The 25,934-nt window shown below is 47.7% G+C and overlaps 1 protein-coding gene across 3 annotated transcripts; it reads left to right on the forward strand.

Moving 5' to 3' along the window:
- Positions 1-307: 307 nt before the first annotated feature.
- On the forward strand, positions 308-25,584 carry LOC140133839 (KAT8 regulatory NSL complex subunit 1-like). Of its 3 annotated transcripts, none has more exons than XM_072154473.1 (14): positions 308-427; positions 12,411-12,555; positions 13,560-13,763; positions 17,422-17,537; positions 18,050-18,254; positions 18,600-18,759; positions 20,213-20,371; positions 20,652-20,798; positions 21,757-21,899; positions 22,144-22,262; positions 22,792-22,843; positions 23,112-23,224; positions 24,123-24,381; positions 24,597-25,584. In XM_072154473.1, the coding sequence occupies exons 1-14, from the start codon at positions 327-329 to the stop codon at positions 24,894-24,896; spliced, it is 2,223 nt and encodes a 740-aa protein (XP_072010574.1). In that variant the 5' UTR covers positions 308-326; the 3' UTR covers positions 24,897-25,584. The 3 variants fall into 3 exon arrangements, with proteins under 3 accessions (XP_072010574.1, XP_072010572.1, XP_072010573.1); XM_072154471.1 differs by lacking the exon at positions 308-427 and adding an exon at positions 434-1,335; XM_072154472.1 differs by lacking the exons at positions 308-427; positions 20,652-20,798 and adding an exon at positions 434-1,335.
- Positions 25,585-25,934: the final 350 nt, after the last annotated feature.

Here is a 25,934-nt window from a genome sequence, read left to right on the forward strand (position 1 = left end):
AATTGCGCCACGCCCTCTGACGTATGGCGGCCAACCTGAAAGAAACATGTAAGGGGAAAAAAACAAGCCGCGAGACAAAGGAGTGCGGGGCTCAGCCAATCAGAGCGACGGGAGGGGCATTCTGTCAGGAGAGGAGGGCGGGAAAGTGAGCTTAGCCTGGTGCGCAATAGGGGTAACACAACGTCGCCTCACTCAGGGTGGACTGTACCAACTGGAGGCGGATAGAGGGGTGGACTTATTTTGTCCAACTTTAATTGGCTTTTGTTTTATAATTCGGTGTTGGCTGTAAATCCGTAGAGACTACATTATAAGTATAACCGGACTGGATGGAGTCTCATAGGCTGTTTGTCAGGCAGCTTTGCTCGTGTGTGGTGGTACATCCCGGGGCGCGGAGTGACAGGCACGGCACAAGATGGCGGCGGGCGGGGTGAGCGCGCAATGGAGGAGGAGGCGGGGGGAGGAGTAAAGGAGCTTTGTTCCCCTGGCTGCCCGGGTGGGGAGGAGGCCTTCGCCGCCACCGCCGCGCTTCGGGCGTTGTGAAGAGACGCGCCTGCGACTTACCGCTTCGTGTGCCGGGGGTGTGAGGAGCGAGACCCCCCGGCGCCCGGGCCATGAAGAGCCCGGGACCCCCGGAACCGTGACGCGAGTGCCGCCCCCCTCCTCCGCAGCCGCCGCCGGAGCCCCCTGTATGGCGGACATGGCCCCGGCGCTGACTGGAGCCGCACAGGAAGCCCCCCACCGGCTGAAGCTGAGCGCCTCCACCCCCGCCACCGACCGCGGCCTTCCCGCCTGGAAACCGGAGCTCAACGGGACCGGCGGCCTGCTGCTGCTCAACGGGGGAAGCGACGACTGTGTCCCGGAGCGGCCGGCCAAGAGCAGGGGGGTCCCGGAGGTGGAGGCCGCGGACAAGCCGGGGACTGGCGTGGAGGAGAGGCCGGAGAATGCCGCCCAGGAGCGGGCGGAGGAGGAGAGAGCCGAGCCCGGGGCCCAGTGTTCGCTGAGGGCTGCCCGCATGTCCGGCCGCCAGCAGGAGCTCGGGGCCCGGGCCCGCAGGCTGTGCCGCCGCCTCCAGGTCATCCAGGCCAAGCAGGTGGAGCGGCACGTCCGGCAGCAGCTGGCCGGTCTGGTGGAGCTACTGGCGGAGCGCGGCGCCGCGGGGCTCCCGGCCTCCCCGCACACAGAGCTGGAGCGCCTGGCCTGCAGCTCCACGGCCCGGATCCGCGCCGCCCAGGGAGGCTTCGACTCGGACGCCACCGAGAGCAGCTCCGGGGAAGAGAGCGAGGAAGAGGCGGAGGAGAGCGGCCCAGACCGGGAGGAGAAGCCGCCCCCAGCCGGGTGAGTGACCCACGTGTGCGGGAGGAAGTGTGCACCGGGCCACAGGCTGCTCCCCCCAGTATATGCACTGACTGCCGGTATACAGGGCAGGCTGCACCCCCCTAGTATATACACTGACTGTGCCGGTATACAGGGCAGGCTGCATCCCCCCTAGTATATACACTGACTATGCCTGGATACAGGGCAGGCTGCACCCCTAATATATACACTGACTGTGCCGGTATACAGGGCAGGCTGCACCCCCCTAATATATACACTGACTATGCCGGTATACAGGGCAGGCGGCACCCCCCTAATATATACACTGACTGCCGTATACAGGGCAGGCTGCACCCCCCTAATATATACACTGACTATGCCGGTATACAGGACAGGCTGCATCCCCCCTAATATATACACTGACTATGCCGGGATACAGGGCAGGCTGCACCCCTAGTATATACACTGACTGTGCCGGTATACAGTGCAGGCTGCACCCCCCCAGTATATACCCTGACTATGCCGGTATACAGTGCAGGCTGCACCCCTAGTATATACACTGACTGTGCCGGTATACAGGGCAGGCTGCATCCCCCCTAATATATACACTGACTGTGCCGGTATACAGGGCAGGCTGCATCCCCCCTAATATATACACTGACTGTGCCGGTATACAGGGCAGGCTGCACCCCTAGTATATACACTGACTATGCCGGTATACAGGGCAGGCTGCACCCCCAGTATATACACTATGCCGGTACACAGTGCAGGCTGCATCCCTCTAATATATACACTGACTATGCCGGTATACAGGGCAGGCTGCATCCCTCTAATATATACACTGACTATGCCGGTATACAGGGCAGGCTGCACCCCCAGTATATACACTGACTATGCCGGTATACAGGGCAGGCTGCACCCCTAGTATATACACTGACTATGCTGGTATACAGGGCAGGCTGCACCCCCAGTATATGCACTGACTGTGCCGGTATACAGGGCAGGCTGCACCCCCTAATATATACACTGACTATGCCGGTATACAGTGCAGGCTGCACCCCTAGTATATACACTGACTGCCGTATACAGGGCAGGCTGCATCCCCCTAATATATACACTGACTGTGCCGGTATACAGTGCAGGCTGCACCCCCCAATATATACACTGACTGTGCCGGTATACAGTGCAGGCTGCACCCCCCCAGTATATACCCTGACTATGCCGGTATACAGGGCAGGCTGCATCCCCCTAATATATACACTGACTATGCCGGTATACAGGGCAGGCTGCATCCCCCTAATATATACACTGACTATGCCGGTATACAGGGCAGGCTGCATCCCCCTAATATATACACTGACTATGCCGGTATATAGGGCAGACTGCACCCCCCCAATATATACACTGACTATGCCGGTATACGGGGCAGGCTGCATCCCCCTAATATATACACTGACTGTGCCGGTATACAGTGCAGGCTGCATCCCCCTAATATATACACTGACTGCCGTATACAGGGCAGGCTGCACCCCTAATATATACACTGACTGCCGTATACAGGGCAGGCTGCACCCCTAGTATATACACTGACTATGCCGGTATACAGGGCAGGCTGCACCCCTAGTATATACACTGACTGTGCCGGTATACAGTGCAGGCTGCACCCCCCTAATATATACACTGACTGCCGTATACAGGGCAGGCTGAACCCACCCAGTATATACACTGACTATGCCGGTATACAGGGCAGGCTGCACCCCCAATATATACACTGACTATGCCGGTATACAGGGCAGGCTGCACCCCAAATATATACACTGACTCTGCCGGTATACGGGGCAGGCTGCACCCCCTGTATATACACACTGACTGACTCTGCCGGTATACGGGGCAGGCTGCACCCCCTGTATATACACACTGACTGACTCTGCCGGTATACGGGGCAGGCTGCACCCCCTGTATATACACACTGACTGACTCTGCCGGTATACGGGGCAGGCTGCACCCCCTGTATATACACACTGACTGACTCTGCCGGTATACAGGGCAGGCTGCACCCCCTGTATATACACACACTGACGCTGCCGGTATACGGGGCAGGCTGCACCCCCTGTATATACACACTGACTCTGCCGGTATACGGGGCAGGCTGCACACATTGTTTATACTGACACTAGGGTTGTGCTACAGCTATATACTATGATGGTATACAGGGCAGAAAGCATAAACAGTATGTATACAATATAAGTGTATGTGTGTCTATTCATTGTTCACATGTGAAATTTACAAGCTTCACCTACAGCAGTGATGGCGAACCTTTTAGAGACTGTGTGCCCAAACTACAACCGAAAGCTACATATTTTTCACAAAGTGCCAAATGCCAATTTAAAGTAAATTATTGCTGCCTGCTGTGTTACAGATTTGAATGTATTGGTGTCCTGAAGACACCAATACAGTAGAAAGATGGAGAAATTTAGATTATTATTGTAGTTTCCCTCTAAGGTCCCCTTAACAGGATGAATCGCAGGCCCTGTGAAGGGGCTTCAATGATAATCCAGCTCTGCCCACTCCTCCTTGCTCCTCCCTTACTCTTCAAGTCACTTTAAAATAGTGCTGAACATGGCACGTTCTGGGCTACCTGTGGCTGCAGGAGGAGGCCTTTGTGCAGGGTGATGGCCTGAGTGCCCACAGAGAGGACTCCGAGTGCCACCTCTGGCACCCGTGCCATAGGTTCGCCACCACTGACCTACAGTATATAGAGACTCCTTATGGGGGAGTTTTCAGATGTGTCTGAGTTAAAACTGTGCTAGTTGCCCATGGCAGCCAATCGGAGCCCCGCTATCATTTTATAAGCTGGTGCTCGAAAATGAAAGCTGATTTGATTGGTTGCTATGAGCAACAAGAAGTTTTGGTCACACTTTTTGAATAAATCTTCCACCATGTGACTACAGGAGAGGCTGCAGCGTGTCTGCTAGTACCGTGTGTATTGTGACACTGCAGGGACGGTGTGCAGTCTCTATACTTGTATACTGACTGTATGGAGGGCATCCTGCATCTAGACTCCATGTGTTCACACTTCTCGGCATGTGTATGGAATTTTTTTTTTTTTTTTAAATAACTCATTTTCATTTTTTTTTTTTTTTTAGTTTTCACTCACACTAGCCCCGGCTTGGGCATAGAGGCAGCATAAACCAAAGCATCCAAGTTAGTCACTTCAAGTGTCCCCACATGTAACACATATTAGACAGGATATTCTGTTCTCTGTACTAATCAGAAGAGAACAGCGGGAGAAAGAAATAACGGAAGAGGACAATACACAGAGGACTGGTCAGTCAGAAGCTCCTAGCACTTGCCTTTTTTTTTTTTTTAGCAGTGATAAATTGCTAACTTTATCGGAACCCTCTGATAACACTAGCAGACACTGCAGCGCCGTACAATAGGAACGCTGGAATGAGCTCTCATCGGTCCAGCGTATTCATGAGGGGTGGTCCGAGGTTCTGCTTCTTCCCCCAGAACCCCCCTCCCACGCCATAGCCTGGCGAGCGTGCTCCGGAGAGTCTATTGTACGGCGCTGCAGTGTCTGTTAGCTTCATTAGTGGGTTCCGATAAAGCGAGCAGTTTCGCTGCTAAAAATGTGGTAACGCTAGGACCTGATTACAGGTAGTCCCTGGGTTACGTACAAGATAGGGTCTGGAGGTTTGTTCTTAAGTTGAATTTGTATGTAAGTCGAAACTATATATTTTATATTTGTAGATCCAGACAAAAAAAATTTTGGCCCCAGTGACAATTGGAGTTTAAACATTTTTTTGCTGTAATGGGACTAAGGATTATCAATAAAGCTTCATTACAGACTCCTTACAGCTGATCATTGCAGTCTGGGACTATAGTAACATCCAGAGAGGTCACCAGAGGTCAGAGGGGTCTGTCTAACTATGGGTTGTCTGTAAGTCGGGTGTCCTTAAGTAGGGGACCGCCTGTACTTATAAGCAGCTCCTAGTGCATTTTTTTTTTTTTTTTGAGCGACTTGTCCTCTTAAACTTAAGTCCATGTATTGTACTGTAAAGATCCCATGAAGACCAAATGGCCTCAATTTTATCCATCTTATTGAGTTGAGCACTTAAATTCTCCATTGGCCTCATATCCTTGATACTCGATTACAGATTCGTAGATGAGGATAGAACAGGCTTCTTCCAGAAGAGGGAGGTTAAATATTTGTCCCCAGTGAGGGCATGAAGGAGCAGCCTGGCACCTGAACTCTGCACCTTCCCAGGTAGTAAGTTGAATAAATAAACTTCGGGATGTAAGGGAATCCTCCGCAGTATATTTAACTTGCTACAGGTCCAAAATATATGCATATCACCTGCATCCTCCTGTAAGCATCGTGTACAGCAGCATCCCATCTGTAGCGTTCTCTGCAGGTGTTTGTTACCCCTGCTGCATCATGTGAAATGGTTCACGTTTTTAAGTTGTAGGCTATTTTACATGTACAAATCAAGAGACCATTCCTGTGAGGAGTATAGATTCATTTTTCATGTGTGGGGGGGCACAACACCCACCTTGCTGCACCCATCACCCGTTGGAGAGCACTGAGATGCTTCTCCTGTTCATCTCTCCGGGAGCTGTAGGATTTTACAGCAATGTTCACTGTTTTATGATTGGGGTAACATCTGATTTGATGACGCCAGATCCCCAAATCAGAATTTGATTGATAAATCTGCACATAGACGATCAATGACAGTGCCTACCCTGTGGGGAATTCCCATTTACAGGACATGCCTTAAGTCTGTTTTAAGAACAGATGTTTCCCCTACCCCTGTCCTGCTCCATACACACTTGTGCTGCGTCTGACTCCTATAAAATACAGCGTTGTCCTTGATGACAAAGATGAGTGGTTGCTGGTTAAATGCTGAGCTGGTCGTGTGCTGATGATCTGGAGGTCCCCACTTGGTCTAATAGTTCTGCCATGATGTGTACATTCATATGAATGTTCCCATGTGTCTATATGTCAGCAGGACACGAGACCAGTGATTGCATGGAGTCAGCCGACGCCAACAGATTTATCAACACTGAAGTTGTAGGTGTATAATTACACAGTATAACCTTTGGTGCTGCCAGGTTTACATCTTGATTGGCTCCTTCAAAGTGGTTTTCCCATTAATTAAAATGAAGCCCTATCCACAGAATGGAGCAGGCGCCGCGCATGACCATTCTGCTCCGTTAATCTCTATGGAGCTGATGGAAATTACTGAGCACGGCGCTTGGGCCGGTAGAGCTGAGACCCTCACAGATCAGCAAGTCAGACTCTATCCCGTGGATAGGGCTTAGCTTTAGTACATGGGAAAACCCCTTTAACTTTTCAGTCCAGCGCCTGCACTGGTCCTATCTTTCTAGTTTGAGCTTTATTTGCTCTTGGTAACTTGCCAGATTTCACTTTGACTTTTAGGAATTGACACTTCCCTGAACTTTATACAGCTCGGCCTGTACAGGATGGCCAACTTCAGCAGTTTCCCTAAGGTCTATTGGCCACAAGTGAGTCTGATGTGCTTTACTCACCGTAAGCCTTCCTGAACGTGCGGCACGGATGCTTAGAGGCTGGAACTGAACTCCGGACTCTGAGCGTTTGGGCCGGACATTCAGGCAGGCTTATATAGTAATGGGTTTGATTCAAGTAAACTACATCACTTGTTTGTGGTCAGTAGTCACCATGTCAAAACTAAACTTCTTTAGCTCTGGCCCTCCTCTAGGTCGTGTTGCGGGCTCTCACTGCTCCCAATCTTTGTATTGCACAGGGTTAAAGCCGCTGGTGACACTTGTCGATATAATTGACATCTTGTAGGTCTATAACCTGCAGAAGAGGTCTCCATGTCTTGTGGATGAGATGTGAAGCACAATCCTGGTGTATCCCAATATAAATAGTAAGATTTTCTGTATCCCTGGCATCAGAAGAGCTAAATGGTGTTTGCTGAGGCTGATGTAGATGAGTGCTATATTATATTGTGCATCACCATCTGCCTGACAGTGCGGCCATGAACCTGTCTCCCATTTATACAGGAGCACTCTGAGAGGACCAGCTCTGGTTTGAGTTATCTTTAGCATGTCCCTGGGTAATGCCTGCTATATATGTGCTAAATGTGTTTATAGAGCTGCATTAGCCCAAATGAGGCCCTGAGAGATCCCTTTTGGCCTTTCATCTAGTCTGGTAAATGTCAGGGAGATGGGTGGGTAGACAAGGCCATTCCTAATATCCATGCTGTTACTGGATGTTAATCTTGTGCTTGTAGTGGACACCACTGTACGGCAGAGGAGCCTGGGGAATGTATAGGCAGCGCACGGCCATATGCATCGTGTACAGAGGAGCCTGGTGAATGTATAGGCAGTGCACGGCTATATGCATCGTGTACACAGGAGCCTGGGGAATGTATAGGCAGCGCACGGCTATATGCATCGTGTACAGAGGAGCCTGGTGAATGTATAGGCAGCGCACGGCCATATGCATCGTGTACACAGGAGCCTGGTGAATGTATAGGCAGCGCACGGCCATATGCATCGTGTACACAGGAGCCTGGTGAATGTATAGGCAGCGCACGGCCATATGCATCGTGTACAGAGGAGCCTGGTGAATGTATAGGCAGCGCACGGCCATATGCATCGTGTACAGAGGAGCCTGGTGAATGTATAGGCAGCGCACGGCCATATGCATCGTGTACACAGGAGCCTGGTGAATGTATAGGCAGCGCACGGCCATATGCATAGTGTACACAGGAGCCTGGGGAATGTATAGGCAGCGCACGGCCATATGCATCGTGTACACAGGAGCCTGGTGAATGTATAGGCAGCGCACGGCTATATGCATCGTGTACAGAGGAGCCTGGTGAATGTATAGGCAGCGCACGGCCATATGCATCGTGTACACAGGAGCCTGGTGAATGTATAGGCAGCGCACGGCCATATGCATAGTGTACACAGGAGCCTGGGGAATGTATAGGCAGCGCACGGCCATATGCATCGTGTACAGAGGAGCCTGGGGAATGTATAGGCAGCGCACGGCCATATGCATCGTGTACACAGGAGCCTGGTGAATGTATAGGCAGTGCACGGCCATATGCATCGTGTACAGAGGAGCCTGGGGAATGTATAGGCAGTGCACGGCCATATGCATCGTGTACAGAGGAGCCTGGGGAATGTATAGGCAGCGCACGGCCATATGCATCGTGTACACAGGAGCCTGGTGAATGTATAGGCAGCGCACGGCCATATGCATCGTGTACACAGGAGCCTGGTGAATGTATAAGCAGCGCACGGCCATATGCATCGTGTACAGAGGAGCCTGGGGAATGTATAGGCAGTGCACGGCCATATGCATCGTGTACAGAGGAGCCTGGTGAATGTATAGGCAGCGCACGGCCATATGCATCGTGTACACAGGAGCCTGGTGAATGTATAGGCAGCGCACGGCCATATGTATCGTGTACACAGGAGCCTGGGGAATGTATAGGCAGTGCACGGCCATATGCATCGTGTACACAGGAGCCTGGGGAATGTATAGGCAGCGCACGGCCATATGCATAGTGTACAGAGGAGCCTGGGGAATGTATAGGCAGTGCACGGCCATATGCATCGTGTACACAGGAGCCTGGGGAATGTATAGGCAGCGCACGGCCATATGCATAGTGTACAGAGGAGCCTGGGGAATGTATAGGCAGTGCACGGCCATATGCATCGTGTACACAGGAGCCTGGGGAATGTATAGGCAGTGCACGGCCATATGCATCGTGTACACAGGAGCCTGGGGAATGTATAGGCAGCGCACGGCCATATGCATCGTGTACACAGGAGCCTGGGGAATGTATAGGCAGCGCGCGGCCATATGCATCGTGTACACAGGAGCCGCACATCTAAGCCTCTGACTATGTAGTGCTGAGCGCAGCCTCTGAGTACACAAGGGACGGACAGGTTGTACCTTCTGCTGCTCCATTCATTCACTTCATTAATCGCCTGGCAACGCGACGTAATGGTAGAGGACGTAAACATACATTGTTCCATGTGAATGCACGGCTTGTGTAATGTCGCCTCTCCTTGTTTTATCAGCGATGGACACTTGTCTCTACTCAGAAATCAACAAGATTATATTAGAAATCTTCTAAACTCCTTCTGTAATCCTGGTCCGGTGACCCTGCATAGGGCATTAGATGTTAAAGCCATATATAATGTCATTTCTGGAGACCAAAATATCTAAATGTCTGCACTTGCATTGTTTGTAGTATTTGTAGTATTTCATCCGCATGACTGGTAGTGGGATTGTGGACCCGTGTTGTCACCAGACTGGCTTGGTCTGGGTTTATGGATGTGACCTGCTGTAACCCCTGTATAGCTGCTGTGATGGGACCCGTGGCCTCTACCTGGTGTTTGTAGTCACAGGCCTGGCAGAGGAGGCTAGTATAGTATGGAGCATTAGTAATCCTGCTCTGTCAGGGACAATCCAAGGAGCAGATTGCAGGTCATTGCCTGAGACTGGATACAGAATCCCAGAGCAAGTATGGAGTCGGTACGATTAGTGATCTACATGCTCTATCACATATGGTAGAAATGCTCAGTTATGCGCAGGACTAGAGTCCTGTATTGTGACTCGCATAAAGCCCAAGAGTTGGCAGCATTGACCAACATCACTACAAGTATTATGTTGTACTCTATATGGAGCCATCGTGGGGTAACCCTTTGTAACCTGTATATACTGGATGGTGATCGCTGTACACATTACTGTATATAGGGGAGCTGCAGTAATGTGGGTCAGGTGCAGACGGGGCGGTCAGGAAGCTTATTACATGCTGTTATCTCTTATAAAAATGATTGACTCCTCGCTATCTACAGGGTGCACACCCTCCGCAGCACTGTATAATACATGCCCGCATCCACAGCTGCCTTGTATAGTAATGGATAACCAGGTAAAGCCGGGGGAAGGTTCTCTGCTGTCACCTGCCACCCGTGCTGTGCTCAAAACAAGATGAGGCAGATCATAGATTTTGTATTTTGTTTTTCCCTTGAGACTTGTTCATTCTCTTGTATTGTGCGTTTTTTGGAGTTTTTTTGTTTTTAATTCCAGTGTACATTGTAAGGACTGTGGGTCCGCTTAAAGGGATATTCCCATTTCAGGGAATGTTGTTTAATGAAAAGTTGTCCAATTTTTCATTGTTTTTGTATCAATTAAGGTTTTTTTTTAGATGCCTACCTGCAGTTATTAGATAGAAAGTATCTATGTTCTCTTCCAGTGGACACATCTGCCCATGGTCACACAGGTGCGCGGCTCGTTAGTATCATAGAGAGTAATCAGAGCTGTGTGATAACGAGCCGCGCACCCGTGTGACCATGGTCAGACTTTTGTCCACATAGAAGCTTCCTATCGAATGACAGCAGGTAGGGGTCTAGGAATCGGTGAAAAATCAATACAGAAAGTATATTGCAAAATTGTATAAGTTTTCATTCTACAAACGATAATCAATCCCTAAATGTGATTAAAGCAAAGCACTTTGTGATTTCTCATGTGGGGAGTCTCTGCTTCCCAAGGCCACTACTCTCCCTTATTGTAATTGTGAAATCCATGCAGTATAACCTGATGCTGGGGTCCTGCTCCATTCTCAGCATTGAGTGCACATACGTGTTTCTCTTATGGAGATCACTTTTGCATGTGGTAAGCGAGCGTTTACCATGGCACGTCCAGGCATGGCAATGGCTGGTGGGTCGGCTGTACCTGCATTAGTTTCCTGTGGCTTTTGTATTTTATCGGAGCGGGGGCTCATCCACATAGCACGCTGTAAGTGTCGCACTGTCCGTTCTTTATAGTTTATTTATTTATCCTCTGTTCTAGTTGCGCTTTCCAGGAAATAGAGCGGCGTCTCCGTGATGTAATTTCAGCCGTGTTACCTTCCTGCAGATCTGTACTAGGATGGTGCAGTCAGAATGACGTTTCACTATGTTTTATGAAAGGAGTCGGCCCAGGGCTGTATCAGTGCATGGAGAATATTAGATTTGAGAAGTTTTTCTTGTTGTATATCTTGTAAAGCAGGAGAGCTGAACAGTAACCAGGCGTGAACACTGCTGATTGATCGGTTTTTGATCAGTTTCAATGTCTTCTTCCAAATTAATCTAGTGCATAAATTAAAAAAACCTTGTGTGGTCAGTATTTGCAGCCTCATTGCTGCGGGAAGTTCAATGCAGGTTACAGTAGATGAACATCTGTGCAGGGAGGAGAAATTGTGGTGATATTTGCACTGATATTTACTGACGTTTTGGGCTGGATATGACATTAGCATAGTGTGCAGCCATGAGTGACCCCTGGCTCTGCAAAGCAGTACATATGTATACACGATGAATACAGTGCGACCCAATTACATGAGACGCAGGTTTTCCCGGGTGCCCCCCTTCCCCTCTTACCATAGTCCCACCGGCATTTCAGGACACTTTTCGTTGTTACTTCTGTACTTTCTGCAAAGCTGCTTGTTGTATTGTGACTATTGGTCTGACTATTCCTGTGCTTGGATGAAATCTCTAAGACTGAAGACGCACACAGTTTTTGTTGCTTATTTTGTGTTTTTGACATTAAAGGTAATGGGGAACATCAAAGGAAGACTTGGGCTCCTTTTTACACACACTTTATGGTGGCCGTAAGCGAGCGTGCCCTATTTTTTTCTGCACATACAATGCAACTGCAAGGCCCCCTATGGAGAAAGGAGGGGTGAGGAGAGCTCTCCGGCCCGGGCGTTCATACATTCGTGTGAAAGTGGCCTTACAATGCACCTTCCTGCTAAGGAAACTTCTACAAGAGAAGAGACAGTTTTTATAGCTTTGGGGTATTTTCCACCTTGGGGTTTTGCTGATTCATAGTTATATAACATTATAGCTTCCTCCTGCCATTACTAGGGTCAAGTCACTGCAAATCAGAATTGGCATTAGAGACAATAACCAAAATGAATGGATGTTTCTTTCAATATCCAAATGTATGCTTACTATGTGTTGGTCCTCTTACCTGGGGGCTTGTTTTTGTATAATGGTAACTTGTAAAGAACTTATCACCTGATCAGAAACATGTTGTGTCTCCGCAGGTCTGACCAGTGCGCAGAGTGGCGGTGGGCAATGGAGCGGGCGGCCATCATATGCCGCTGGACATGGTTACAGGCTCAGGTTTCCGACCTTGAGTTTCGGATAAGGCAACAGACCGAGATCTACAAGCAAATCCGATGTACTAAGGTGACTACATACTTTACTGACATAACTAACTTTGCTGCAAAATGATGGCAACCGCTGTAAGATGAGACCAATCGGTAATTTTAGTTTTTTTTATTCCAGAAAAGCGTCAATATTCTTGTAATCCCCATTATCTACCTTATCCCCTTAATGGGAACACCCTGTTAGATCCTGCACAATGGAATCAGTGAGCAGAAAAGTAACCCTGTGTCTCTGTACAATTTCCTGCAAGTCAGGGCAGGTTTATCTCTGGGACCTTTCATATCTAGGTTTAGTGTTTCATCCAGCAGGGCCTTGGAGCAGATCAATGCCCCTTATTATGCACTGTGCCTGCTCCAACTCCAATAATTCTTCTGTAAGTTCCAGACTTGGGGTTGCCTTGAGAAGTCCTAATGAAATGCGGCCTCCAAGTGGTGTTGACCAAGTGGTGGCTTGTTGGTCGGATTTGACACTTCTTTCCTAATAGAAGCTTTATTTCCTCCAAGCTCTTCCCCTGTCGGGCATAGTATTGATCATGGTGTGTTACATACTGCCATAATGCTGGGCTCTAGGAGCTATAAAGGTGATTCAGCCGCAATCAGTTATATTACACAGAGCTGTCAGCATCTAAATATAGGGCCTGGAGCATGATACAGTGTCTGGCTTGTGTCCACACTGACTCTACTCTTATTTGGCCTCTGTTTTTCAGTGCGGATGGTAGTGGTGATATTTCATTGATTACATGTGTCGCTGTTATTTGGGTGGTTTAAAGTACAAGTGAACAAGTACTATTAACCTGTGCTTGTCTGTTTGCATAGGGTGCCTCCTATCCACGGCCACATCTTAATATAATTCAGATCAGCTGATGGTGCTAACTGGGTGCAGCCTCGCTTTCATTCTCTGGTAGCGGGTCCTCAGTGACATGATATGGGAATTCCCTTTTACCAGAGACAATCTCTACTATGGGATGTAGCAAGTGACCCAGCACAGTCATTATAGGTAGTGATGTTCTGACTTTGTGTTTTCAGGGAAGTGTTGTGCTCGGGGACTCTCTACATAGTGAGGACGCAACACCGCACCAGTCTGCAGGACCCTCAGCAGTGCTGAATGCAAGAGGCAGCCGGTTGCCTCCTCCATGTTCCTCATCTGTCATTAAGCCCCTGTCTCGGGACAGTCTATGTGAAGCCTCATCTAGCACTCCCAACCCCGCTCTGCAAAGTGCAGACAAACAGGTTAGTGCGTGGGACCATTGCTGGTAAAAAATTAACTGACTCCAACCGTTCATCTAGGTAACCCTTTTTATGTGTTTTCAATGCATTTAGGTTTTTTATGCCAAAACCAATTGTGCATTATAAACTGAGATTAAACTTCATGCATATGACTATGGCATGCCTGGACCAGAGCCCTGATGTAGCACACGGCTGGGTGGAAGGGGAGGTCTGCAGGACTCAGGTCATTAGTCCTGTTTACCTTGTCTAGCAGCGCTGAGAAAAATGCGGAAATTCCTTCCCAGTGCCTAATTCCTCTGTAGCAGAGGAGTTTCACCACTGAGCAGTACAGAAAGTGCAGCCTGTCAAGCCATGCGTTGCTGCTTGTGTACAGCTAAATCAAATGAGCACTTCCATAACTGATGACAGCTCATTGGTGCAGGAGGCTGTGTAGTGGTGAATGCTGCTCCCGGGACATCTCCTGCCGCTCGGATCTGTGCCCTCGCACCCAGAAGTGGTGAGTACTTGCTGTACTGCTCTCAGGTTCTCTCCTGCCTCTGGCACAACTGATCCTTATGCTGCTCTGAGGGTCTCGAGTTTTTGGTTGATGTTGTGGCATTTATAATATCTGGGTAGCAATTTGTGCTGTACTGTGGTTCTGGTGCATCTAGTTAGTTGCTGCTGGTTACAGATGCGGCCCTATAAAGTTGAGCAGTATGGCCCTTGGACCAATTGTTGTTCATCCCTGGCCAAAATCCTTGGATCAGGAATAGAAGACATTTTGGTGAAAATCTCAGAACTTTTTTATAATTTGCCGTTTCATCACGACTCCAGCTTCACCAAAATTGTCACCAACTCTGACTCCACAGCCCTGGATCATGGTTGCTCTCCAAGGCCGATCATGAGGGGTCTATTCCGTCCCCACAGCCCTATACTTATAACACAACTGTGTCTAACTGTCCTTACAAAACCTCATGGCCTTTAACAATCTGAAGAGACACGGCACAATATTTTTAGCTCTAGGGCTTCTGTGTGAAGAGGTTTCTGTCACCGCAGATCCTATCCCGCCATTCTTGTGCAGCTCTCCTATACTTTCCTTCCTTTCAGAGATCATTGCATAATAACTTGGGGTAGTGCAGGACTGTAAGGACAGCTCTGAGCTCCATAGTATCTACCATAAACCGCTACGAGCGGCTGCTGCTCCTGCGTTGTGCTGAGTCAGATGTGAGGGTATCTCGTGTCCGCTGACACCAGCGTCTGGCCACAAGTTTACGGGAACTCCCATGTTGGTTTCTGAACACAATTCAGTAATGGGGAGTGTGAAGTGCGGCAGAAAATGAAGAATGGGTTGTGTTTTTTGTTTGTTTTTTGTTACCATGATTGGAGCACGTTGTAGATGATGAGAAATTATAAGGCGGTGGTAGATCATCCAGCTTTATCCTACAGCTCTTGCTGTGGAGGTAGGACAGGGGTCTGTTTTGTTCTGTATATTGATGCTACTGGATTTATAAGGCTGGGAAACCTTGTCTGTGTATTGGAGTGATTTACAGAATGTGCTTGGGTAAGCGGATCCAGGCAGTGGATCCGGCTGCTTCATGGGTAAAGTTTCCTGTCCCTCAGTTATATGTAACGTAAGCACGGTGCTGGATTTACATGTATAGACCAGTTTATTTCACTGGTGCCATTTGTAAATCTAAGGTCTACTGTAAAATGTCTTCTGGCATGTATACGGCTTTTGGACTATAATCCTGTGTGTGGTTTGGTACCAATTGTTTGAGATGTACGAGTAATCCTGTGGCCAGGTTGTCACATGGCTGCGTTCATCACCTTGTGGTTTCAGCTTGAAGGGGTTTCCCTAGAAGAGATGATCCATCTCTGTTCAGCGGAACTACCACAGTGAATGGGATCCAAGGTGCAGTTCCTTGGAGCAGCCACTATACAGAGAACGGAGCTGGATTTCCAGCATTGTTCCATGTGGTTGGATTGAAGCTGTGACGTTGCATAGTGCCGGCAGATGCTGCTGTTCCTCTATGGGTTTATAAGCTTCTCTCCAGTTAGATCTGTCAGACATGGCAGATGGTCAGTGCAGCCGGTCTGTAAGCGGCCTCCAGTAACCACTGACTCACTCTGTGGATTAGAAAGACACATCAGGTCATCGAATAGTCCAGACTCGCTAACATTGCCATCCACAATAGTCCTAGGTACTACCAAGACCAAGATGGAGTATGATACAGGATGTAACTCGGGGTCAGTACAGGATAAGTAATGTCATGTATGTACACATTGACTGCACCAGCAGCAGAATAGTGAGTGCAGCTCTGGTGTATAATACAGGATGTAACTCAGGATCAGTACAGGATAAGTAATGTCATGTATGTACACAGTGACTGCACCAGCAGCAGAATAGTGAGTGCAGCTCTGGAGTATAATACAGGATATAACTCAGGATCAGTACAGGATAAGTAATGTCATGTATGTACACATTGACTGCACCAGAAGCAGAATAGTGAGTGCAGCTCTGGGGTATAATACAGGATGTAACTCAGGATCAGTACAGGATAAGTAATGTCATGTATGTACACAGTGACTGCACCAGCAGCAGAATAGTGAGTGCAGCTCTGGAGTATAATACAGGATGTAACTCAGGATCAGTACAGGATAAGTAATGTCATGTATGTACACAGTGACTGCACCAGCAGCAGAATAGTGAGTGCAGCTCTGGGGTATAATACAGGATGTAACTCAGGATCAGTACAGGATAAGTAATGTCATGTATGTACACAGTGACTGCACCAGCAGCAGAATAGTGAGTGCAGCTCTAGTGGCACTTGCAGGTTCTGTGGAAGGTCCTTACAACTCAAGGATTTTGATCCCTTAAAGAATTTATAATTATGTTGCGTTTTGGACAGTCTTTTTTTTTTTGACTAGTTTACACAAGGATTGCCTCCATACACCTTATAGAGATGGTAATCATTTGACTGTAACTCCTCTCCCCAGCTTTGTTCTGAAATTTAATTTTGTATATAAGTTGGAACATGTATAATTTTTTTTTTTTTTTGGTCCATTAAACAGTTGGATTTTTGCAAATTTTGTATTGTCATGAGAACAATGATTATCAATAACTCGATTAGACACCTTACAGCTGATCATTGCAGCCTGGGAGTAAAGCATCCAGAGCTTCACCAGAGATCAGTGGGCAGAGGTCTAAGTCAGGGACCCACTTTACTTCCTTGTGTTGCTATTTTTCTTCCAAAACATCTTTGGAAGCAGCTGTAATAATTTTTTTTTACTGCAGTCATGTTACCCCATCTAGACCCAGCATCGAATGCAATCTGCCTTGGGCCTCGTGCAAACAACATCTGGGGGATGCGTGTACGGCCGGGCCGGCATACGTTTGTGTGCATGAGGCCTTAGACCAAGCACCAACACCTTGAGAACCTATATAATGGAGCAGCACTTACTCAAATGTCTATTAGAATTAGAGATAGCAGGGTGTAAACACAGGCGTCTTTAAACTTGTGTATCATTCACCTTTTGTGTGATCTGTAGGTGTTTGCATGACCCTTTAATGTTTTTATTTTGTGTTGGATTATGTTATGTGTGGGTTTTGCCCTTTATTCCATTTTGAAGATAGTTCACCTTTTTTGATGCCACCATATGACACCTGTCTCCTTTCTTGTAGTGTTCCCGCCTTACACAGTCTGAAAATGTCGCGTGTCAAAATCCTTCCACCACACCAGTGTGTGACCCCACCGCATCCCAAAAAACATCTCGTCAAGTCAACGGGCTCGTAAACTGGTAAGTTTTTCAGGTAGCTCCTGACATGAAACCCCATGGATGTTGGTAACTGGGAGAAGTGGCGCAAAGCGAGTGAAATAGGCCTCTGCGGTTTAACCCTTGAACCAGAAGTTTATAGCGGGGGCTAAGATCCTGTGACACAGTGCGTTTCTACTCCGTTTTGTTGGACCTATAAGATGCACCTATAGTGGGCGTCTTTCATGGGGCTTGGGCCTCCTGCCACCATTTTTAACTATAATGCATGGAGTCTGGGGTGATGCACTCGCCTTAGAGACTACAGTACAGCATTGTAATCCATTAGTCCTGTAGTCTATTGTATGAAAGAAGCCTTAATCATTTTCAGGGTTGCGTTGTCTCGGCTCATATCTATTGAATAAAATGTATTCAGAAGCCCATTGCTTCTCCCCATAGTAGATTCATTTTGGCCTCATAGACTGTCAGACTGTGAAGTCATTAGAAAGGTTTTGATTCTATTGCACATTAGTAAATCTGTATCTTCCTTTCTGTTGCAGTGTACGTTCTAGTCTGTCATGTAATGGTTCCACAGAGGGTCTGGATCCTGAAGAGGTGCTGGGGAAAAAACGCCGTGTAGAAGGCCTGTTGGCATCACCAGCGCTCCCAGATGCCACCTGCGTGGCAGCCCGGACACGACCACTGCGTGGGCACAAGAAACGCAGATTGGTCAGGTCTTGTGACGTGTCGTCTCTCAGTAGGAAGGTAAGGATTCGCCTGACTCCACAGCACTCCAGGCAGTTGTCCTGAATAAAGAAGCTTGTGTTCCTATTTGGTTTCTACCGATATAGTGGCTCCCATATTCAAAAATCTGAGGGCATCCTGGGTGGTATGCTGCTCCTGCCCCTGGTCTGTAATGTCCTGGTACCTTCACAAATGGAAGATGTTATCTCCAGCCATTGTAGTGAAGGTTACTTTGAATAATCGGCTTTTTAGAATAATCCAGTATTAATCCTGCAGATATTTTGAGTTATTTGGGAATATGGTGATTACTATTATGCATTTTCCTATCTGACACTGTACCTGATGGCCACTGTTTCTTGTATTCAGCCACAGAAGCCGCCGTCTACGAAGTGTGGCTGTGAGCCTCCAACTACTTGTATTCTTTGTGGATGTAAGACCTATGCGAAGACTACACACCCCAGCACCATGAGCGAGCGCATAGCCCTCGTAGATCCGTGCTACCACCCCATCCTATCCTTCCCCTACGGTAAGATGCAAGTGGACGCACTGTATCCTCTGCACTAATTGTAAAGCATGATGGCCAATGTGCCCTACCAAGTTCCTGAGGAACTTTAATTCTAACTCTGTGATTGTGGCAATTAAGTTATAAAAATGATGCTGATAAGTCTGGAGCGTGCCTTGTCTTTTAATTTATGCTCTTCCCCCAGTTCAGATAAATCCCACCTGTCACCTGCTCTGTGGACGGGTGGGACTTGGAACGGGGCGAGTGAATAAATTAAAGGACAAGGCACTGCGTAGACAAACTAAATTGCGTCTATCACTGCGTATAGCGTTGTAATTGGTACGTCTACCAATGGTAAATGTCCTTTAATCCAACTATGGTATATGTGTGAGCTGTATTCATCGCTCTACCAGTGGTAAATGTCCTTTAATCCAACTATGGTATATGTGTGGAAACAGATAGTGATAGCGGCACCTCCAGCAACCCTTTTTGAGGTAGACGGCTTCGCGGAGGGTTGGATCGGAGATAGTCTTGCTCGTGGTCAGAGCCCAGAATAATGTGGTGCCAAAGTCCCGAAAGGATGCAAGTCCAAACAATGAATACAAATAGAAAGAGGAAGGACGGCACTCACCCAAATTCTGTGTGAAATCGAGGTTCTTCTTTATTGGGAATAAAATCCAGGCCGGAAGAAGCGCAGACAGCGCGAAACGGCCGTAGCCTTCCCTTGAGCATCATGCATCACTCCCTCCCCGCTGTACCCTGGTGTTGTTTGGATTTTATTCTTGATAAAGAAGACCCTCGATTTCACACAGAATTTGGGTGAGTGCCGTCCTTCCTCTTTCTATTTGTATTCATTGTATGGTATATGTGTGAGCTGTATTAATCGCTCTCTCCTTGGTGTTTTTCTAGTGTTTATGCTGTACATTTATCTGCTGTATACTCCATGATGTTTGTCTGTGCTCTCCATACATTGAAAATAAGCAGTGGCAAATCTCTATTTGGAGCAATAAGTTGGCCAGTATGGAGGCCCCTCCAGCTTGACTTATCCAGTAAAGTTTATTTATTGGGGGTGGAGTTTGTAAACTATCGAAAACCGTGTGAAGTACCTTGCATCACATTTATCACGTGTTTTATAATTTTAGGCTGGTGCCACACATGCCGTTTTTGTCTGCATTTGCAAACGCAGACAAAGCCGCACCCACTGGGGCAGGCCGCGGCCCCATCGCATCGGCGTTTAATGGAAACTCCTGCGATCGGGAACGAGCCGCCGGTGGTTTGCGTTAAATTAACGCAAACCACCGTTGGCTCGTTCCCGATCGCAGGCGGCCCGCCCTGGTGGGTGCGGCTTTGTCTGCGTTTGCTGCCGTCTATAGGGGCAATGTTTTTAGTTATACGCAGTCATTACATTTTTTTGCATGTAGAGCCTGACAATGTCTTGATTCCTAACCATGCTCTCATTGGCTGCTTGGGTTTTTAGATACACCCCTTAACTTGCACTTTGAAGCGTTGCTGAAAGAAGACAGGCAGTTCCGGTTCTCTCAAAAACTCAAAGCTCTTAAGTTTTCTCAACTGAGCAAGAAACCCTCAGAAAAGCTGCGGAGAGACTGCCATAGCCCCACGCCGGATTACACAGGCAGTAAGTGCCACAGGACCCTGGAATTACCTCTCTACCCGCTGGCAACTTTCTATGGATATTTCACACCCTTTAAGTGTCACTTGTTCTTCCTCTGAGACTTTTTCTTTAGATTGTGGTTACTTAACCTATAAAATCCTCTAGCTTTTGTTCATTACAAGGATGCTACATAGAATGGTGCGTGGCTCTTTTCTCATCTTTGCCCGTCTTATGAAAATAGCTTGTAGTTTCCCCTCTCTACCACTAGGGTCGATTACAAATGTTTCCTTTCCATGTGCAACAGGTAACATCTATGGTAGAAGTGACCAAGAGAGGCTAAACTTACATCGAACCGAAACCTGGCAGAGGCATTTACGATTAACCCCTGACTCAGCCGCAGAGAGGATGAGATCACAGCTCCGTAGAACGCCTCCAAATCCATCACCTTCAGGTGAGAGCAGATTGTGACTGTCACGTGCAAAGATGAGAAAATTGCTGCATCCTTAGAGCTGTGTTCCAAGTTCAGACTATTGATGTCGTATCCTTGGTATAGGCCAGTAGTCAGGTCTGGCTCTGCACCCCGTCCTACCCATAGTCTATGGCTCTTTGCTTACTCTGTAGCTCTCTTCGGTGACAGTGCATTGGCCTCGCTGTGACCCTTCAAGCTGACTATTAGCAGTAGGGGAGTGTACTGATCTGACGGATGGGTCCTTGAGTAGTCTGAACTTGGAAAGCTCCAGTGTAGGCCACATCCCCACTAGTCTGAAGGACTCTATCAAGATTTTCCTTTAGATACCTTCTACATTGCTCTGCTGCAGCCACCGCCCTTAAATTTTCCATGATATTTGTTGGGAAAATGGCCATTGTCCAGAGACCATACCCAGTAAACCAACAGGCAGCCCATATATTGGGTATTCAGGCTTCTAAAGCCGTAATTCAGGAAGCTGAGATCTGGAAACTGTGAAGGTTCCTGTATAGAAAAGCTTAATTGGAGGATATTCCCTATTACTTCAGGTCTCATCATTTAATCCCTTAGTTGCTAAAATGACAGCATGCAGGATAGTGGCAGCATGTACACAAACCCTTATAGCTGTAGGAAGTTTCTGAGTCTAGGTGTCAGTAGTTGTGTGATGGGAAGCCGATCCTTATGTCCCTGTACTTTTCCATGCAGGTTTTTGTCTGCTCTTTGTAGGGGCTGTCTACACTACACTACCTGGCTCTCTGTCAGCAGTCTTATTGCTAAACAAGCCTTGCTATGTCTCGCAGTGGGGGCTTTGTATAGCTACAGCCGTGCATGCAGCAGACTCGGACCCACTTTCCTATAAGACACTTGCTCATTGTGCTGCTTATATATTGATGCATAATATATGATCCAATATCCTTAATGTCAAAATCTTTCTGGCTGACAGGGTCTCTGTTTAGAGAAGATCGGCAATACAAAGGAACGTTGAACTCCAGCATTCACATATCCAGCCCCGTTACTCCAAGACCAAGCAATGCAGCCCAGCAGCTTTCATCCCTCACAGAAACCCCCCCTTCATCCAATTCCGTGGTAAGTGTGTGGCACATGGCAGAATATCCAGGATCTTTAGGATGTAGGACTTCTTTATTTGGTTGTCACAGGGGTCACTATACTAACATTCCCAGATAGAGTTCATTGAAATCTGACTGACCAAAAATGTAAGTGTCATCTTAAAACACAGATTTGTAGACTATTTTTCTTGCGGGCATTGGATGTAAGATTTATCCCGGTTTGTACGTTAGAATTTCCTGTCATGCATTGGTTTTGTTTTTAGGCTCTCAAGCGGAAAAGGTTTGAAAATTCATATGACATAGATAACATTGTCATTCCAATGTCTATGGCGGCCGCAGCGCGCGTGGAGAAGATCCAGTACAAGGAAATCCTGACACCTAGGTATGTGTCCCATCTCCACCATGACAGGAGGGGGTTTCCTTTTGGTGGAAAGTGTTGTACTTGGCGCTGTACTGCAATATCACCGCTAAACCAAAACTGTGAAATGCACAGCAGAGCGGCTGCAGGCAAAACTACAGCAAAGAAACCAGTAGCACTTCCATGTTATGTGCATTTATCAAATGTGTGCTTTACGTTACGTCCGTCTTGGGTGAATGCAGTTCAGAGCTGCACACTACAAGTAATGAGAAAGTAACAAAATCTAATCTGTATAGAAAATACATGAGATGCCTTTGCTTGTGTTGGCTCCCTGTGTAGCGCACACTTTCCATAGCTCCATTAGAGGAGACTCTCTGTTCTTTTGTACTTGGATGCAGCCTGCTCAACCCATCACCGACCTCAGCAGTGACAGTAATGGCAATTCTCTGCTGAGGTCACAGATTACACCTGCCCAGAGAAACGACCCCCCACTTGTAGGCAGCAAATCTGCATAGGAAAATATACTTACAACCTTTCGCTGTTATCTCCTCAGGTGGCGAGTGTTGGACCCTTCAGAGCAAAGCATGCTGGAGGAGAATCCCCAGGTAAGTGTCCAAACCAAAGACCTTTCATGTGGTATAGATTGTGTTCAATTACAGTCATAGTAGATCAAGTTATGCCCCTGTTTCCTCTGGCTGCACTGGATCGTGTACAGCCTTGTCCTGCGCCTCCATAAGTCAGTGAAAATGGGTCCCTGGTTTCCTGGAGAGCTAGGGGTCACTTTCTCATGGACTGTGGTGTGCCTGTATCTGTCAGGGGACAGGTTTCCTCTCTGGCTTTGCGGATTAGTTGTTGACTTGTTTGTCTCTGCAGCTTGAAGACTTGTCTGACGAGGCCTATCAGATCCGCCACAATGTGTATGAGGACCTGGAGCGCTCCCGCTGGGATTCTTGGACCTCCACTGTTCCGCAGAGGCGAGGGAGCAGGTACTACTTGCAGAACATGAATCTAGGCTCTACTTTTATGTAACGTGTTGGATTATTAGCAGCACATTGCTCCATACAAGCTTTATTCAGGTGGTATTCCCATTTCGGTAAATTAATGTTTTCTGTTATCTGTAATTTTCTTTTTATTTATTTTAATAAAACAAAGTTACATACAGTAATTTGTGTTGCAACCTAACAACATGAATGATTGCATAGCGATCAATGGACATATGTTTTGAACGTTACAACAGAGTTGATCACTTAGTCGTACATTAGGTAGATCTTTATTAATGTTCTGCTAAATTTGGGTTATCTGGAATGGGTCCATCCAGTTATCATAGTTGTCAGTCTCTAACGCGTAGTTAGAAATGGATCCATTTTTTTTTCCTTTTAGTCTAAGTTCCATTAACTTTAATCAAACAGAACATAGATACAGTAATAATAATAAGAGAACTTTGGGGATGGAGCCTGCACAAAGGGGGGGGTGGTCTACTTTCTGTATTGATACTTTATGGTTTTTAGATCACTGCTTGCTGTCCTACTATAGAAAGCTTTTGTTTACTTAGTGGACAGAAATCTGACCATGGTCACACAGGTGCGTGGTATCGTTATATATCACATCGCTCTGATTACTGTGAGATATAACGAGCCGCACACCTGTGTGACCTCAGTCAGATTTCTGTCCACTGGAAATAAACACAGAAGCTTCCTATAAGAGGACAGCAAGCAGAGATCTAGAAAACCGTAAGGAATTGATTCAATAAGTATATTAGAAAACTAACTTTTCCTTACGAAACCATGTCGGTTATTTGCGGAAATGGGAACATCGCTTTAACGTATTAAGTTATTGCACCATAATAAGGAATGAAAGATCAAATTATTTTAATGTTTTTTAAAGGTCTTCTAACAGATCTGATGGTCGTTGGACACCACAACCTTCATCCAACAGCCAGGGGTCCTTCCAGCAGCCCGCCTCGCCAGACATGGGATTCAGCAGCCTTAATGATGTCCCGCTAACCCTGTCATCTGCTGCAACAGACAACCAGGAGCCTTACAGCAATGTCCAATGCTTCTCTGTCCACAGCCGCACCAGGGGGCTTTCCTGGAGTGAAGACACAAGATCCTCCACCCCTGAGATCCCTGATGAAGAAGAGCAGGTATGTCTCCTCAGCCTTTAAGCTCTGTATGGCCAACACGCTGGAGCTTGCGTAGAAGCTCAGGTGGATCAATCTTCTGTCCTTATTATAATAGCAGAGATTGCAGCAATCACCTGATTGGTGGTGTCTGACACTCTGCACCGCCCCCCATCTGATATTGATGACTTTATTTGTGTGCTTGGTAATAAGACTTATTTTCTCTTTTTGTTCTGCAGACTATCGCACCCTGGGAGCATCGCTCGTTTCCTCTCCCGGACAGAGATTATCGTGCTCTCCAGAACTTGCCGGGGTCTGCAGCGAACAAGGGCAAGATCAAGCCAGATGTGGTGTGCAATGCAGGGAGTGGCCCCCAGACTGAGAGCATAGACTGTGGCATGTCAACAGAAAACCTCGCCCCCTCCTCCAAAGATTCCCCTCCACCCAATAGCATTTCAGTAGTTCGATTTTGCGCGGACAGTGGTGAAAAAATTGCAAGCCTGGAATATTTCCCCTCCAGGCCGGGGAACAAGAGATGAAGGCTCCTCCTCTTCACAAGATGTGTGCGACCAGAGAATGCAAACCCCATATACTTTATTTCAGTATCAAGTGCTTGGCTGATGTGCCGGCCCGAGCGGAGACGTAGGAGCCACCAGTAATGGTCGGGGGGGTCCTAGGCTCAGCAGCACGCTGAAGTAAAGGCCTGTGGCTAGGTGACAGCACAGAGCAGCCACCACGGGCAGATCCTCACGCGCTGGACCACAGGAACGTCTCCAGATGTGGAAGACGCAAAGGTCAGCGTAGGTACATGGCGCAGGCTGGCAGAGGAAAGGGGGAGGATCTATAGACATGGGGGTCACTCAGGTGGGGAATAAGAATCAGGTTTAGACCCTTGGCCACCGTATGAGGCGCTCTCCGGCTGAGAGACGCTCTTCAGGTGTCGGTTTCCATCACTAGTTCTTAGGTTAAGTTCTACTTTTCATCACTGTGTAAATTTACATCAGGAGGGGTAGGTTCTCCCACGTCCAGCGCCACATCCGTGGAACGCAGCGTCGTGGGCTGCCGCAGAACGTACTGACAAGCGGCCGGACTGGGATTCCTCTCCATCCTCCCTCTCCCTGGGAAGAATTGTGTAATTATCGAAGCAGCGGAGAGAAGTGACTCCTGTCTGAGGATAGCTGGGTGTATATGGAGGTAGATTAAAATAATAAATTCTAAATCCTGTTATTCCACGTGTCATGTGGTTTACTTTCTGTATGCGATGGGAGACGCCGGAAGCAGCGCATAGACCTGAGTGTGAACATGGCCTTGCACATCAGCATGGAAAACCTTGAGCCACCTCCCTTATAACTTGAAGGTAAACCTTCCCATAACAGCTCAATGGGGTACAAAAGGATGGCACGGAGAGGAGACTTTAAAGGGGCCCGTCTTAGAGCATAGTACATACACTGCCAAAGGGGGAAGGAGTGCTAAAATGGGTAACCGGAGGTGTATGAAGTAGTTGGTGTTGCCAAACTCCATGCTGTGACTTGACAGGCCCCTTCTGCACTTACCTGTATGTCTATGTGAGAAGAGGG

Source organism: Engystomops pustulosus, chromosome 5 (assembly GCF_040894005.1).
Source record: "Engystomops pustulosus chromosome 5, aEngPut4.maternal, whole genome shotgun sequence".
Lineage (NCBI taxonomy): Eukaryota > Metazoa > Chordata > Amphibia > Anura > Leptodactylidae > Engystomops > Engystomops pustulosus.